Here is a 16,472-nt window from a genome sequence, read left to right on the forward strand (position 1 = left end):
CTGACTTGCTTTTCTGAACTGCTTGTTTTCTCGGGGCTGCAGTCCAGTTGCTTAGTGGTTTGCTTCTCGGTCTACCCAATCAAGGTTAGACCTCGCTCTATTAACCATTGCTTTAAATAGTATCATGTTATTTCATCTTTCATTGATACCATCATTACAATCGAGGGCCTACAATCCATGGAAATCCCTATTCCGATCACTGGGAAAGAAGAGCAAGTAAGTAATGAATGAATGAATGAATTTAGATGTTATATAAACATCTCCCCATGAAGGGAAGGTGCTATAGTATCTAACTAAGAAAAAAAGTAGGTTGTGAAATGATAGGAAATATGCCATGCAGAAAATCAAGGAAATATTTCCTGGATTTTCGGATGACCCGGCTTATCTTTGCAGTTATCCTTATTTAGCAGAATCTAGTGAGTGTTCCATTAAAAGGAAAGAGAGCTATTCGTTGTAGGATTGATCCAGACAACCCAACGTAAGTCACCTATTGCGCCTAACCTAAGTATAGTGCCAGTGGTCGGCGAGGAGAAGTTCATTCCTGTAGAGAAGAGAGGGGATCCTATTTCCTTTCCCCCTTTCCCAGTATGGCAACCTTATCTTCCAGCATGAAAGTTGGTATCAGAATGAAACAGTCCAATCCATACTTGTGGAGTGCTCAGTTCAGTTCCTGATTTATCTCAAGCCTAAACCGGAAAAGGAAACCTATTACCCGGGGTCCCCCCTTTCGGCTATCTCATCTGCTGTTCCTCGACTCTCAGGAAGGTAAGATCATCAATCAATAGTAGGCTGCTGCTCTGTGCAGTTAAAGATGGGATCCAACCTGTTCTGTTTGCTTGTTTCCTATAATCTGTGCTCGATTCCATATTTCTGTATCCTTCGATTCCCGGGACAGATCTGATCTCCTTTATACTTACCTCAAACAACGAGCGAAGTCGAGATGTTGATGAGAAAGGGGCTTTTCTCAAGGCCAAAGAGTGCTCTTTGAAGGCTACTATGCATCCTTACGAATACAAGAGTGGTTTTTTTTTGTTTTGGGTATAGCAGGACTTGAACTTGCGACCATTAGGTTAAAAGCCCAATGCTCTACCAACTGAGCTATACACCCGATTTTACAAGAAGGCTTGGTGCGGAAAAGAAAAGAGGGCGGTCTGGCCCCTTTTCTTCTTATCATATCACAAGGGCGCGGCTCTGTATGGTATAGTACTATGGAGCAAGTCTGGGAGTCCTTTCCACTCATTGAGGATTCTATCTAAAAAAGAAGGTCAACGGGGGAGACTACAGTAGCTCGAACTCAGACTATCTACGAAAAAGGTAAAGTCGTCTTTCCTAGGGTTCGACCGAAAGGAGCTGTGTTCTATGGTTTGACGTTGTGGAGGTCCAGCACTCTTCTAAACGAAGAAAGAGGGGATTCGCGCTACCTCCTACTCCTACAGAAGATCGATTGGCGCGAACTTCCGATCGATTCCTTATTCATTGTTGCCGACCCTTACATCATCATAAAGAGAATCAAGATATCCCAAGAACCCAGCTAGGGATGCATGACTAGCGCTCAAGAACAAGCAAGGGATGAGCGCACGGGAGCGGCGTTGCTTGTTTCTTTATTATCATGTTCAACGGCTAATTTAGGAAACTAGCCTATAGAAATCTTATAAAAACGTCCAAATTATGTACTAATAAACTTAAGTTGTTTACGTTAAGTTTATAATATTATAACATTCTATAGAACTCTTATAAACTTAAGTTGTTTTACTATAGTATTACCATATTTTTACTAATAAAGTACTTTAAATGGCGCAAATTATCTTATCTTTGTGTTTCATATCCATTGGTCTTTGTTACCGGAAAGGTAAGATCAAGAAGAAACCCAGCCGAGATCAAAACAGGGGGGGGTTGCACCTTTTGACTTGATGTACCTGAATTCATTCATGTTCTGTGGAGTCTTTCTTTTAATATTCTTATTTTTTCTCAGTTTAATTAGGAAGCAAATGCGGTTTCAAGATGAACTCAACCTCGAAAAGGAATTCAATTAGCTGTGCAGTTAGCCCTTTTATCTTTAATAATTGGTTGAAATGGATATTGCCTGTCACTTGAAAATAAGGTTGTTTCATTTAGAATTCAGCAAGTTTCTTAGAAAGTCTTAAGAGAGATAAGCCGGTCTTTATACACTGGCCCTACTTCGAATTCAGTCAGTGGCCAGATGCATTGTAAGCAATTCCAGTCCCAGCTGCTGAGGTGGCGTAGTCAGCCCTACCTAAGTATTGAACAAAACCAACCATTTGTATAATATTATCCTATCTTGCATATTAATTAAGACCACTTATTAGATCAAGGTTGGCATACATAGCATAGGAAGGTGGGGATCTGAAGTGGCTCTAAATATCCATTTCTTGCTGTAACAAACCTATTTTATAACCTTGAAATAGGGGCAACGGAAAGGTAAGATCAAGAAGAAAGAGTATTGCGGTACATGTTATCATAAGAGTATCAAGTTGAAGTGACAATTACGACTATCAGATAAGAACAATAAAGTTGTTTATAGTAAAAAGTTTAATTATCACATAATATAGATTTAATACTATATTTTTAATTACTATATTATATGGTGATCCCGTGCATAATATAAACTATATTACTATATTTTTAACTACTATAAACTATATAAACTTATGATAATTTTTATAAGGGATTACTCTTATAAAACAACTTTATTGGTACATCGGCTGGCTTGTTTATATCAACTTAAGTTTACCTAGGTACCTATAATTTCTTTTCATGAATATTAGCCGTTGAGTTCGTGTTTTGGTAGTTGTTGTTTTGAAGGATGGCGGATCCAGAGTTGAAGGATAGCGAGGCATACCAACGCCATGCCAACAAGAGGAACCATCCGGACTTAAAACAGCCGACCTACATCCGGACTTAAAACAGCCGACCTACCCCCTGCCACTTCTTCCTCTAAGTCAAGTTGATAGATTTCTGTACGAGTTTTCAAGTGCCATCTCCAGTCTAAGCGGTTGAGTTCAGTGATTGTATCGAACAAAAGCCCCCTCCCGGGGCAGGTACGCGACTGTCTCTCTTCCAAAGTGTGATCATCTTCTCCAGTCTCCCGTTTCCACCTATTTTAAATGGTCAGCCTGTGCGGCATCAATTGAATTTGAATTCTAAAATAAAGTAGACTTCGGTGAAGGAACCTATTCTCTGGTATCTGCTTCGGCCATCTCATCTGGTTTCGGCCTTCTTTGTGAGCAGCTCCTAACTCGCTCGACGGGGTATGATCGCTACTGTTGATAGGTCGATCGGAAAAGAATAAGTTCCAGGACTGAACAGAAAGAAAGTACTCTAACACTTTCTTCGCCATTCTTTTCTATGAGGAGCTCTATTTTGCTAATAAAAATGTAATGCTACCTCCCTACGGCGATTCATAACTAGAAGAACTCGTTGGCACAACCGGACCTTATTAAAGGCCTCGGCCGTCTGATCGACTGAAAGATCTTATCTTGGAGTTCTAGTATGGGTCGTCGGCCCTTTCTCCTCCTCAGTAGGTGCAAACCCTGGTTCTGTAAATGATTATAACTGCCTTGGAGCTAGATAAGCAAACCTTCTTCTGTTTGAGTATGATGGATGTTTTAGAAGTTTTGTAAATATAGATATTCCGGAAGTTCCATATGATGGATGTTCCGGAAGAGCGAAGAAAAAGGGGATGTTTTGTTAATGGGAACAAGGAACTGTTTATAGCTGTCGCGATATAAATAACTATACTCATCCGAGCCGCAGGAACATGTACATACGAAATACGAGAATTTCCACCTTGTTGAAGATCTGGTGGTGCTACCCGAAGACTTAAACGAATAGCCATCGCTGTTAAGAACAACCGATGCCTTATGTGTATTGGATCCGCTCTTCTGTTAGCATGAACACATGAATGAGATTCTATTCCTCTTCCTTATTCTTCCTAAATAGAACCCCCCAACCTAGGTGCGGAAGTAAAATAAATCCTTGTTTGTACATCGCTGAACTTACATACCCGGGCCCGGCTCAACATTCTTTTAAAACAATCGAATAACGGCTTTTCCATGACTTGGCCATTCAATCTTGTGAACTAATCGAGACCGAAATTGGATAAAGAGATACAAAAGGAGAGGAATACCCAATCGATGAAAGAACATGAAACCCTTCTGTTTCTATAGAGGTACGGGAAACGGTTGGGGGCAATAAAGTAGGTGAGGTGGTTGGATTTTGCGAGCTGTTCCAACCACTGCTGGATGTGATTCCAAGAGCCGAACGAGAATGAATACCACACAGAAGAGTCAAGACCGGGCTTCCTAATAGAATGTTTAACCAATCCATTCCGGATCGATCGAATTGGTACGGAAGTTGTAACATGGGAAAAGCACAGAAAACACGACTTATTTGAATAACCCGGTGACCTACCAATTGTAGAAGTAGGATTTTTGGCAAGCAATAAGCACTTAAATAATACAATTCGAGTGTACCAGATTCTTTATCATTTCGAGGAAAAGGTTCGGGAGGAAAGGGAAACAACAGAGGGATCCGAATCGAACCTAAATGGGAATGACATGAAAAATCTTTTTCAAAACCTATCATTAAGGGCGTGACGACGATATACGAGAGGAATAAAAAAAACTCGTGATTGGTGTGGAGGGGAAGATCTGCTTATGAAATTGTTCAAGAAAGAGTCGTCTCATTTCCTTACTTCTGCGTTCTTTCGAATTCATTCACTTCGACGGCTGGCGCTACGCTAGCTTTGCATGATTAGCTCCGACAGAACAGGTATTGCATTTCCTTAGTTGGATCCGCTCTTTCTCTCTCGTGCAGTTGTTGCTTCCGGCTATTTATTCAGTCGTCAATCAGCATTGATCCGGGTAGTTAGTCAGTCTCTCTCTTTTTGCCCGTCCTTCTCTATCTATGAAATTCCTAATTCAGGGAGTTCGCTTTCCAATATCTAAATGTTCATGCAAAGCAACAAACGAAATGCAAGAACTGTCACGTAGAAGTCACACAGTATGCTGATCGTTCTGAAATGATAAAAAGTATGGGATTTCATAAGAGATTCATACATAGAGATCTAAACTCATGGAAGGGCCCGGCCAGCAAACGAGATCTCTTACATCCAAAGGACCATGCCAATCGAAGATGAACCATTCACCGAGCCGAGTATGTGCAAGACAAGACACGGCTAGATAAGTCAAATAGAAGATATTGCTTTTACACGAGCAACTCTTTTCTTCATGTGGGTACAGCCCACTTTTCCTTTGATGAAATGCGAACACAAACTTCAGGCATCCAAGAAAGAAGTCAAGATCGAAATCGAAGCATTGTCATTGGGTTGAAGATCAATTCATATCGACAAGACTTTCCATTCATCTTTTTGTTGATATTTGGATTCCGTTTTCAAATAAAGTCATCTTGTAGTTAGAAATCACCTTTAGAATCATCAGCCTCTGTCCCTACACTGACTTGCTTATCCGGGATCGATCCTCACTACGGTCCTTTATTTCGAAACGAGGATAGGTCTCTCGCGGAACGAGGTGTAGATTGAGAAGAAAGATGAGCGTATGGTCCATACTCACTCGGGTTCAAACTTATTTTGCAGGGAGAAATGGGTACATGCCTGTAGATCTTCTTCTCACAGCGAGCACTTGATTACGGAGCCTGATTCTATATATTATTTATGGATTATTATAGAATCTATCTTTTTCTACAAATCATAGTGGGAATCCTATTACCGATACCTAAACGTTTTCTTTGTCGAAACAGAAAGGAGGGAAATTGGATAACCGACGACACGAGTTTCCCGTTCAACATTCCGCTTCGCTCCACTGTTAGATAGGCAATTCAATAGTTACCGACGAAAGGAGTTCCCCTTCTCTTGGCCAATTGACGTTCTGCTTCAATAAGTCATGACCTTCACTCTCCTCAAGTGAGGAGGGCATATTGTTTGACCAACGAAAGCCTCACTAGTTCCTTCTTCCCGTTCACTATTCCCGTAGCCTGATACGAGTTATTTAGTTCGTGTCTCCTTGTTCTTGGGAAGAACCGAAGGTTCATTCGCGGCACTCGTAGACATAGTTGTATTTCAGACCCTCTTCTTTCCCTAAAAAGCTAATAAATCAAAACAAGAGAAAAGCAGAAGCGAAAGCTCGAGTCGAAGAGTGGAGGTCGCTCGGTAACTCGAGTCGATCAGTCCCATTCATTCTTGCCCGAAACAAGTGGGCTATTCATTCCGGTGCCACCTTTGTTCAATCGAGTCCATGTTCTCTATTTCCCAAAACCCATTCGTTCACCGACCCGTGGACCAGAGGTTTAAAGCTTGGAATTGAGCTTTCTAGCTTTCTTTAGTACAATCTTTTTGCGAGAGCAACCCCGGTTCGTTCCTAAGACTACACTCACAGCTTTCTCTGTTCATGTTCCGGCATAGGAGATCTAGTGGTAGGATAGGGGACAGAGCTTTAGGGCTGCAGTAAACCTCATATGCGCGTGGCTCATCATAAGACCTTAGCCTGATGTCCTACCCAAAGACTTCAAAGGTAGTCACAGGACAACCTTTCCGAGTTCTAACTTCCAAACCTATAACTTGGTTTGCTTGCCTGCTTCCTATCTGACCTATCAATCAAAGAAATGTTCTAGTTCCGCGATACGAGCTTGACTGTCGCTCTGAGACAGTAGATTTCTTGGTTGGGGGTCCCTTTATCAAAGGCTCCCTTCCCTACTGATCATACAACAAATGAAGGTGGTTAGAAAGATGGCACATCGATCTTCTGTACACCCTGTTCGTGCTGCGGAACGCAGAAAATCCGCCTTCCTTGGAAAAAAATTCCTGACTCCGAAGTATCAAAGGAGACTTGGGTGGCGCCTTCTGAAGAGCCCTTCATTCTGCGACTCAGATAGGCTAGGATTCGTGTCTCAGCCGGAAGGGGTCGTAGGACTGACTCAGACAAAGTGTTAGAAGTACGATCTCCGAATCTATAAGCTTTGGCCTGCCTTCTTCCCTTATCTAATCTCTTAGGTAATAAGAAAGTGGTGTTAATTGTCACGCTAAGGAGCTGACCAGTGACATTTCTGTCTCAATTGAAGTCAACCTTACTATACTCGCTTGTAGGAGATCATCGCTCAGAAGGGCGTTCTTTCGCTAGAAAAACAAGAGTTTGAAGATCACCCAACCCACGAAAAGGTCAGAACTCTCGATCTAGCCCCACTTTCTATAGCAATTTATCGACATGTTGTTTCGAATGTCCTTGAAAAGGCCTACACACATACCCTGCCACTCGATGTGTAGTGGGTTTGTTCAGTAGAGATGGGTAGAGCGCACAAGTATTGGAAGGAAAGTTTCACCCTTCTTAAAAGAGAAAAAGTCTGTATTGAACTATGATTTGAATTCCTTTCTTATTAGTTTCCAAGTGCAAAATGTTCATTGCCTTGATCAGAGCCTTTAAGCCTTTTAGAACATGCTGAACAGTTTACAAGAAAGCTTAAGCGTGGTACTTTAACATATCCATTAGCCGTTGATATTCTTCTCAAGTTTACCTAGAATATCATAAGCGTATACAATGGCTAAGATTTCAGTAATATAGTGTAAAACACAACTGTATTATGTTCTTGATATGAAACAGATGTTCTTATCTTACCGATGTTCAACGGCTAATTTAGGAAACTAGCCTATAGAACTGTTTTTTGTTTGCGAAAAAGCCTATAGAACTTTTTTTTTGGCATATAGAACTGTTGCAATATCATTTTGGTTAATACACTAGATTTCGACTAAAGAAAATAACAGAATCCGTAGAAAGAAACAACTTCGGCAAATTATGATTTGTTTCTAGCAAAAATAAATGCAGCATGTTTTTGATTCATTTGTGGGACATGCAACTAGTTTTCATCATGCAACACTTTTTTGTGCCACCGAGGCATTGTTTTGATCGATGAAAACATACTCCCTCCGTCTCATAGTCTAAGAGTGTTTTTGACACTAATGTAAGGTAAAAACGCTCTTATATTATGGGACGGAGGGAGTACATGTTTTGGAGATGGTTAATCTACGGAAGTCTGATGATTTTGCAAGCGCTGATATTGCAACCCCTCTTGAGGAGATTCAAGGAGCTGTGCTGGAATTTCATTAGTTTCCGTATTTCTTTCACTAGGCAGGAGGCAAATATAGCTGCCCACCGCTCGCCGGCGTGGAGCTGATGGACCTCGCTCGCCGTCGGAGAAGAATGATAGTGCGGCGAGGACGTGACGGTGATGGGGCCACCAGCTATCGCCTAGGCGTGAACTCCTCGGAGGCCCCGCCGGCCAGAATGTACGGACGACGAAGGAGCAAACACAGACTCGCAATGAAAAATATTGGAGATGTTATCACTGACCGTCCATCGATCTGTGTTCACAAGTCATCACTGATCCCCTAGTCACTAAGAGCAACTCCAACGGGCCGACCCAAACGGACGGCAATTTTATCCGTTTGGGTCGGCCGCCCGCCCTGTTTTAGGTTTAGGTTGGCAGTGCGCCTAACGTGCCGACTAATTTCATCTCCGCGTGGCCGGCTGGCCGCCCTATTTTAACAAATAGCTTATTTTCGCATTGTTTCACACACAACTTTTGCATTCAAACATATATTCAAATAACATAGTTTCAAACCAAATAAAATAGCATAGTTTTACAAGCCGAATAAAAGTAAAAATGTCTCACATAGTTTTGCAAGCCGAATAAAGAAGATACATCTATTGGTTGCCAACATGAGCCCACATATGCTCAACCAAATCATTTTGCAGTGCACGTGAGTTTCCCAATCACGTATGTCATGATGAAATTGAGTGAACTGTTCAAACTTTGCCGCTCCCCCATGCTCAGGCACAACATTCTCACCCTGAAACTGAAACCCTTGATCGTACAGACGTTCCGGGCGCTCATCTTCTACAATCATATTGTGCATGATCACACAAGCAGACGTCAGACGAGCGTGTCGGTGAGGATCTGGCCGAGGCGGCGAGGCGGCTTCTTGGTCGCGGTGGCGGCTGTGTCGGGGGGGGGGGGGGCGTTGGTGGGAAGCAGTCAGTTCCCCGGCGGCAAGACGACGGTGGCGGCTTTGCTAAGTGGATGTTGCGGCGCTGGCAGCTGGCAGAGTCACCGGAAAAAATGGGCGGCGGCGTCGGCGACGAAGGAGACGGGCGAGGGTTGCTGTTGGATGGGGGGAGGCCAATGTGCCACCGACCAGCGGGCCCGAGGGGAGGAGAAGGCGAGCGCACGCGTCCGTCCCGTGTCCGCGCCGACGCAAATCTGGCTAAAAAATGGGCCGTGAATGGGTCGCCCACGGACGAAAAGCAGACGCGGCGCGGACACAAAAATCGGCCCAACTCGCCGACCCAAACGGACGCCAGCGGACGAAATGGATCGCTCCATTGGAGTTGCTCTAACAGGCTAGAAGCGCGCCAGTGATAATACTATTTGACCGATCAGTGCTATTTGATGTTGTAGTAGTATTGAGGAGGGGATGAGTAGAGGTACATAGATCTTTCATTACGATGGTTTGATGCATCTAGTGCATTTTGAAGTAGTATGCTACGATTTTGCAGGACCCAAGCTTGCCCAGAGAAGAAAAAAAAAGGAGAGAGAAGGGGAGGAGATTCAGACAGATATTGGCCTCCTATGCCTGTGAACACGTATAAGGTACTAGTGAAGAAGCCATCTTACAAAGCGGATCTCGGGATAACCGAATAACAAATATCATACAGAAAATGCAAAGGCAAAAAACAAAACGGCTACGTTGCCAAGAGATATCACAAGAAGGTACAGAAACACCACAAAGACCTGCCCTAGGACACCTAGGCTTGAGACAACGCCCTTACAAGGGAAGAATGACGCCATTGTCGAGTCCAAGACAGACAAGGGTTTTCAACTACCCTGGCACGAGAATGAGAACATTGTCTAACTTAACTATGCCGTGGAAAAAGAGAAACAAATAACATGCCCGGCAACCAAGACATTAGTGCATTGAGGAGGGGCTAAATCAAACAATGGTCTCGGCCATGGTGGGAAATGGCATTGGATAATCCGAAATGCCCGATATTCGGATTCAAGAAAACGCCTATATCAGATGAGCTAAAAAGAACCACCATTTTTAAAATCACCTGATTAAGACCCCCATTTGTTGTAGCCCTGGTTGAACGTCCCGAACACAAACGAAGCGCGCGCACATCAACAGTCTTCTTCGCGGGCGCGTATACGGCCGATGGATTTCTCCAGCACATTTCCATCTCCCGCGCTCGCTGTCGCCGGAGAAGAAGGAGGATAGGTCGGCGACGACGTGACGGCGAAGGGACCACCAGCTGTCGACAAGCCGTGAGCTCACCAACTCACCCCGCCGGCCAGTTGGTACGTACGGACGACGAAGGAGCAATCACCAGCCCCCGACCCGCCAGCGCCGTCGGATCAGCATCGGACGCCCCGGACCCCGCCTCCGCGGAAGGCCGGACAGCCACCAGCCCAACCACTGGATAGCATTTCCCTCTTCCCGCCTCCCCCTCCCCCCTCCGCCCTCCACCTCGCCATTGCCGTCGCCCTCCGAGCCACCCCAAAAAAACACAGGGTGCGTGCGCTTCATGCCCCCGCGGAGCGCGCGCCCATGGCGTCCGTGCCCGCCTCCTGCCCGCGCCCGCCGCAGGCCGTCGTCCGCCACCTCCTCCCGCTGCCGCTGCAGCTCCAGCTCGTCTGCCGCCTGCGGAGGCTGCCGCTCCCGCAGCTAGGCCTCTCCGCCGCCGCGCGGAGGGGAGAGGCGCTCCCGCGGGCCGCGGAGGGGGGCGACGGGCGGGCCGCGGCCAAGGAGGAGGAGGAGGAGGTGGAGGAGGATGAGGAGGAGGAGGATGAGCGAGGGAGGGAGGCGGGCGAGGAGAGGGGCGAGGACGACGGGGCTCGGGAGGCGGAGGGCGCTGGGGCGGCGAGGGGCTCCGGGCGGTTCGCCGCCGACTACATCTCGCTTGGCATCAGGGAGCCCGTCTACGAGGTAGGTCCCCGGCCAACTCCGGCGGTCCGGTCAGAAATTGAATTGTTGCAATCACATTGCCATTGCCACATGAAAATCATCATCATCCACCAGGAATGCCCACCTCTGCTCTGAAACATAACCTCCATGTCCTCCTCCTGCAAAATTGTTCTGAAAGCGTTTCAGACTGCAACAGTATCGGGGCAATCAAAATTGGCCATTCTGAATTTCTGACCACAATTTTTTTTTCTTGAGCACGCATCAAAAGCGTGTCGTTGCGTGTATGTGACCAAAAAATATGAAGGAGCAGTGTGTCATTTTGTTCTCCTATAGTTCAAATCAAGAGTTGGTATGCTAGTTCGATGACATGTTTTCGACAAGGGTGGGTGGGCTTGGGATGGGGTATGCACATTACAAGGTTTGGAGCTTGCCATGATGCAAGATGCAAACTAACTCCCACCTCACCATCGAACTTTACTCAGGTGGTAGAAGTGAAAGCTAATGGAAGCGTGTCTACCGAAAAAATAAGCCGCCGGCAGCTACTGAAATCAAGTGGTATGTAAAATCAATGTGTTTCCAGTGCTCTGTACTACTACTACTACACATTAACTTCATTATGTTCACCAACCATACTTGCTCGAACTCTTCATATGATTGCATAAACTCCATATACCGCCACCACACGTTACTTTGATTTTGACTGGTTATAATTGTAAATTATTCTTGATACGGACACTTAACATTCTTCTTTGTTGTTTTTAAGTGCTTGCACGTGATCTCATTTTACTCTTGTGCTGCCAGGCCTCCGTCTACGAGATACAAGAAGCGTTGACCCATCACTATGGCTAATGAATTCAATGCCTTCCCTGCTGGTAACAGGAAACCTCCCAATACTTAACCATATAGGTTTCCCTCTGTTTGTCGTGTTCTTGCCCTCTGCATCTTTTTAGTTGTAAAAACAATAGATGCTGGGTGACAGTCTTACTCCTAAGACAACATAATTGTTTCCTTTTTGCCAAAAGTCAAAACCACCTGGTGTTTTTATAGTAGATCATGGATTTCACAAATACTTACACTTTATCAGCTTGGCAAATAACAAAATAAAGTTAAGTTCACTCCAATTTCTGCCAGACTTGTAGGTTCAGCTGAAATTGTGCTTAGTTATTTGCTTCAGGAACCTTCACTATGGCTGATTAAATGCTAATAGGCATTACTTGATTGCTTTATATAAAAGATGGCTATATGATAGTTTATATGTAGCATGTAAAGTTGTAAACTCCTATTTCACCATTTATTGTAGGTTCGTGAACAGGCCATATTACTCAACCTTGGTTCCTTGCGAGCAATTGCTATGCATGAACGTGTCCTTATATTCAATTATAACAGGTCAGTTTGTATGTTTGTTCAGAAAAAAACTACTGGCATTGGTGAACTTGTCATAGTTTGTGCTACAAACTTATCAGTTATTTTCTCTAACATGAGTAGCCCAGGAGGAAAGGTCTTTTTAGAGCTATTACGACCTCGGTTAAATCCAAGGAACATCAATGGTGGTCCTGCAATGCCTTTTCAACTTGAGGTAATAAATGTATAGATACTATATGTTGCATTAGCTATATGTTTTCTTCACTACCTATATCCTTCGAAAATAGAAACTTGGGAAGTTTTCTGTCTCTTGAGGTTTACGGATTTGAACTCACCCAGTATTTGAGAGCCTCAGCATTCGTAAAAGAGCTGCTTATTTCTGTTCATATCTATATTATATTTTTCCCAATGAATCATGTCGAACAGTTAAGTATTTTTAATTTAAAAGTAACATAGCATCGTTACAAGTTGATTTTTCATCCTGAGTTCCCTTATCCAGTAAGTTGAATCTTGAAGAATAACTATACGGATATCATCCATGGTTTCCTAAATTCTTTATGGTTGTAGTGTACCCATTTAATCTTCTTACATTCAGTTCAGTTAATAAAGTGGTAATAAGACATGATCTATTGTGGCCTTTCCATTTGAATTTGACAATATTTCATGCCATGCTTGCATTTTTTCACAGAATTTGAGAGTATCGGTCTGTCAGACATTGGAGCGAGATGATATAATATTTCATTGTGTTTTCATTATGTTCAGGTTGTTGAAGCTGCACTGCTTTCCAGAATACAAAGGCTGGAACGAAGATTAATGCATGTTGAACCTCGTGTGAGTACCTGAAAAGTCATGTCTCCTTAAGGTGTCTATGGTCTTCACATCAGTTGATATGCTTGTACAGAACCATATATGATGTTGTTCGTTTTCTATGCGCATATTCATTTTAAGGGTAATCTGTAATCTGTTCCTCAATAGATAACTTCGGTCACTTCTGGACTGTTGTTCCCTTTCCCTATTTCCTAATTTAGCTTACACAATTCATGCCAGTGCCTTAACTTCTGAGAGCCTTTTGGTCTCTTACAAGTGTCCAACTCCAGTGCAAATCCTCCTCCCTATAATACCTTTGCCAACTGAACTCGCCGGATGACTGCTACTTGCTAGCAATCAGTTTTAGCCGTCTAATTTCCTGACCATAGTACTAAGTATTCTTTTGTAAATTGCCAGCGAGCTGAGATAGGACAAGTGCTATGTTGCTCACTGGGGCCCTTTTTGAACTTAATACCGTTGCTGACTCTGCATTTTATTTTACACCCAAACAGTAGGGAAGAGCCTTGCCATGCTGGCTCTGCAGTTTCATTGTGATGAATTGGCGATCTTGTTATGGTGGAATGGAAAGTAGTGAAACACCTTAGGATAAGTTTTCCTTTTATTCCCTATGGACCGAAGCAAAGCCACTACTCCTCACGTTGTGATGGTTTAATATGACGCAAATTGATCAGAGACCGTCAATCAAGCAGCTGCATTTATGACAAATGCATCCTATTGTAATACCTAAAAAAGATAGTTAACATTGTTCTGGGTATCTGGGCTTTCATCTCAGGTGGCTGCGTTGCTTGAAGTTCTACCAAATCGGTTGACAGGTGATGTTTTGGAGCAGCTTCGTCTAAGCAAACAATCATTGGTATTACAGCTGCCCTGAGAATCATCTCCTAGATTCATTTGTTAAATTGGTTTAATTTTGCTTCTATATTCATCTGTCAAGGTCGAGCTGGGTTCACGGGCAGGTGATCTTAAACAAATGCTCATTGATCTCCTAGAAGATCCCCATGAAATTCGTCGAATATGCATTATGGGGAGAAATTGTACACTAGATAAAGTGAGTGATGATATGGAATGTGCTGTTCCATTAGAAAAGCAAGTTGCCGAAGGTACAGCTGAAATTTACCATTACGACTTTGCATCTTCTGCTCCTTCAGTATGTTACTCTACCATCTAATTACTTGGACAATATCGTATGAAAATCAATAGATTAATTTTTTGGATTACGGAGGTAGTTTTAGCTGGCAAAGTACAAATGCATTTGTGATATTTTTATGAAGAAATGAAACAAATGAAAAGGAAGAGGCCCACTGATGAAGATGAAATGAAAGCAACTGAAAGTTTCGTTATGTTTATGTGGAGCAGCTTGGAGTTTTGAGAAGGAAAAAAAATGAAATTGGGCTCAGAGTATTTTATTTTATACTCCCTCCGTTTCTAAGTATAAGTCTTTTTAGAGATTTCAATACAAACTACATACGGATGCATATAGACATATTTTAGAGTGTAGATTCACTCATTTTGCTCCGTATGTAGTCCCTTATTGGAATCTCTAAAAAGACTTATACTCCCTCCGTTCGGAAATACTTGTCGGAGAAATGAATGTACCTAGATGTATTTTAGTTCTAGATACATCCATTTTGGCGACAAGTATTTCCGAACGGAGGGAGTATTTAGGAACGGAGGGAGTAGTAGTCACCTGATTGGTGTTCACTTGAATTTATTGGCAACTTTTGATCTCAACAGAGGAAGAGGAAGAAATTGAGATGCTATTGGAAAATTACCTTCAAAGGTGAGCTCTGCAACAAATTATTGTGTTTCATGTTGCTTCCTTGTGGTTTGCATTTTCACTAAGTTGTGCATTTTTACTGTCAGATGTGAATCATGCCATGGTCAAGCAGAGAGGCTTCTTGATTCTGCAAGAGAAATGGAAGATTCGATTGCAGTGAACTTAAGGTTTGTGCATTTTGATTAAGTTTGTTTTGGGTTCTACGCATAAGCGAGAATGTTGTGCCTTGAAGAACTGGGTTGAGGTCAATATAAAATGACGTAACTAGTATAAGGTGGTGGCTCCTATGTCTCTGACAACAGATGTATCAAACGATTCTGAGGATTACAGGATCTCGTATTTTGGTGCCGTTAAATATAACTAGCCAACTTGCTCATATACCATGACATGACGTTTTCCCTTGCCACAGTTCCCGGCGACTGGAAGTGAGCAGAGTGGAGTTGCTTCTTCAGGTCGGAACATTTTGCGTCGCTGTAGGAGCATTAATCGCAGGTATAAAAATCTGAGCATTTCACAACTTTGGGTACTTTCTTATTTCCCAGAAGGTGGTTATTTTCCAACACGGCACGCCTAAACAATGTTGTTTGTACCTGGCTAAATCACCGTGTTTCTTCGTGTAGGAATATTCGGCATGAACCTTAAATCATACCTGGAGAACAACACGGTATAGCATCGCACTCCTAAGATTTTATTCCGCCTTCAGCGACAGACACCTGCATGCCGGCACTAGCCGATGTAGCGTATGCCGGTCTCCTCGTTTGACAGTTGGTTTGTTTTGGAGCAGTGGGCATTTTGGGCGACGACTGGCGGAATAGCAGTCGGAGCAGTAGCCGGGTTTTTCATCATGTACAAGTACCTAAAGGATAGGAAGATATTGTAAAAGACCACGCACCATATGTGGAATCGCCTAGAAATCTAGAACTGTAAATAAAGCGGTTTTGATCTCTTCTGGAGGCACTTATGGATTCATGGCATGACATTGTTTTGGTGTGCTGGTGGATGCTTACATACCAACTTGGGAGGAAGTGTTTTCCTGATACTCATATACACGCCATACCGAGGAGCAAGTATTTTTCTGCCACTTTGCTGGGAATGTTACCCCCTTATTGAGCTGAGAAGTGAAAATCTGAAACTTTTATTGCGAAACGACTCCTTTTATTGATGTTACTGATGATATTGGAAATTCATGTAACAATGTCCAGAATCCATTTTTGCTCCGCCTTGACGATATTTTTCTTGTTCCTCTTACTGTGCTCGTGGTTGCTGTTTTCGCTGTTTGTGTTTTCGGTATCTATTTTCCGTATCATCCACAATCCGCGAGAACGGATTATTAATGCAAAGTACTTCTGTTGTATTGGCTGCTGAGACAAGTCTTTAAACCGATAGTTAATTATGTTGATGCATAGTGGTTTGTATGGCATAAAATCACAACATAAGTAGATATCTTTTGAAAGAGTTCCTGCAAAAGGAAAAATTCTTAGAAAGTGAGTCTATTCAAGGCAAAAACCGGAGTCG

General features: G+C 43.2%; 1 protein-coding gene and 1 non-coding gene across 2 annotated transcripts; one reads left to right on the forward strand and one right to left on the reverse strand.

The window, feature by feature from the left end:
- Positions 1–1,035: 1,035 nt before the first annotated feature.
- Positions 1,036–1,108, reverse strand: TRNAK-UUU (transfer RNA lysine (anticodon UUU)). The gene has a single exon. It is a non-coding gene; the product is annotated as a tRNA-Lys (tRNA).
- Positions 1,109–10,528: 9,420 nt separating this feature from the next.
- Positions 10,529–16,198, forward strand: LOC109755981 (magnesium transporter MRS2-A, chloroplastic). Its single transcript, XM_020315140.4, has 13 exons — positions 10,529–11,011; positions 11,473–11,545; positions 11,792–11,862; positions 12,291–12,376; positions 12,476–12,566; positions 13,115–13,183; positions 13,953–14,033; positions 14,115–14,280; positions 14,915–14,960; positions 15,044–15,124; positions 15,367–15,449; positions 15,578–15,621; positions 15,742–16,198. Exons 1-13 carry the CDS (start codon positions 10,634–10,636, stop codon positions 15,835–15,837), a joined length of 1,365 nt encoding a protein of 454 aa, XP_020170729.1. The 5' UTR covers positions 10,529–10,633; the 3' UTR covers positions 15,838–16,198.
- Positions 16,199–16,472: the final 274 nt, after the last annotated feature.

This window comes from Aegilops tauschii, chromosome 4 (assembly GCF_002575655.3).
Source record: "Aegilops tauschii subsp. strangulata cultivar AL8/78 chromosome 4, Aet v6.0, whole genome shotgun sequence".
Taxonomy (NCBI): domain Eukaryota; kingdom Viridiplantae; phylum Streptophyta; class Magnoliopsida; order Poales; family Poaceae; genus Aegilops; species Aegilops tauschii.

Coding starts and splice junctions, on each gene's coding strand:
- LOC109755981 (XM_020315140.4), top strand. CDS start 10,634: ATGGCGTCCGTGCCCGCCTCCTGCCCGCGCCCGCCGCAGGCCGTCGTC. Junction 14,034..14,114: donor GTCTAAGCAAACAATCATTG/GTATTACAGCTG, acceptor TCATCTGTCAAG/GTCGAGCTGGGTTCACGGGC. Junction 15,622..15,741: donor CATACCTGGAGAACAACACG/GTATAGCATCGC, acceptor GTTTTGGAGCAG/TGGGCATTTTGGGCGACGAC.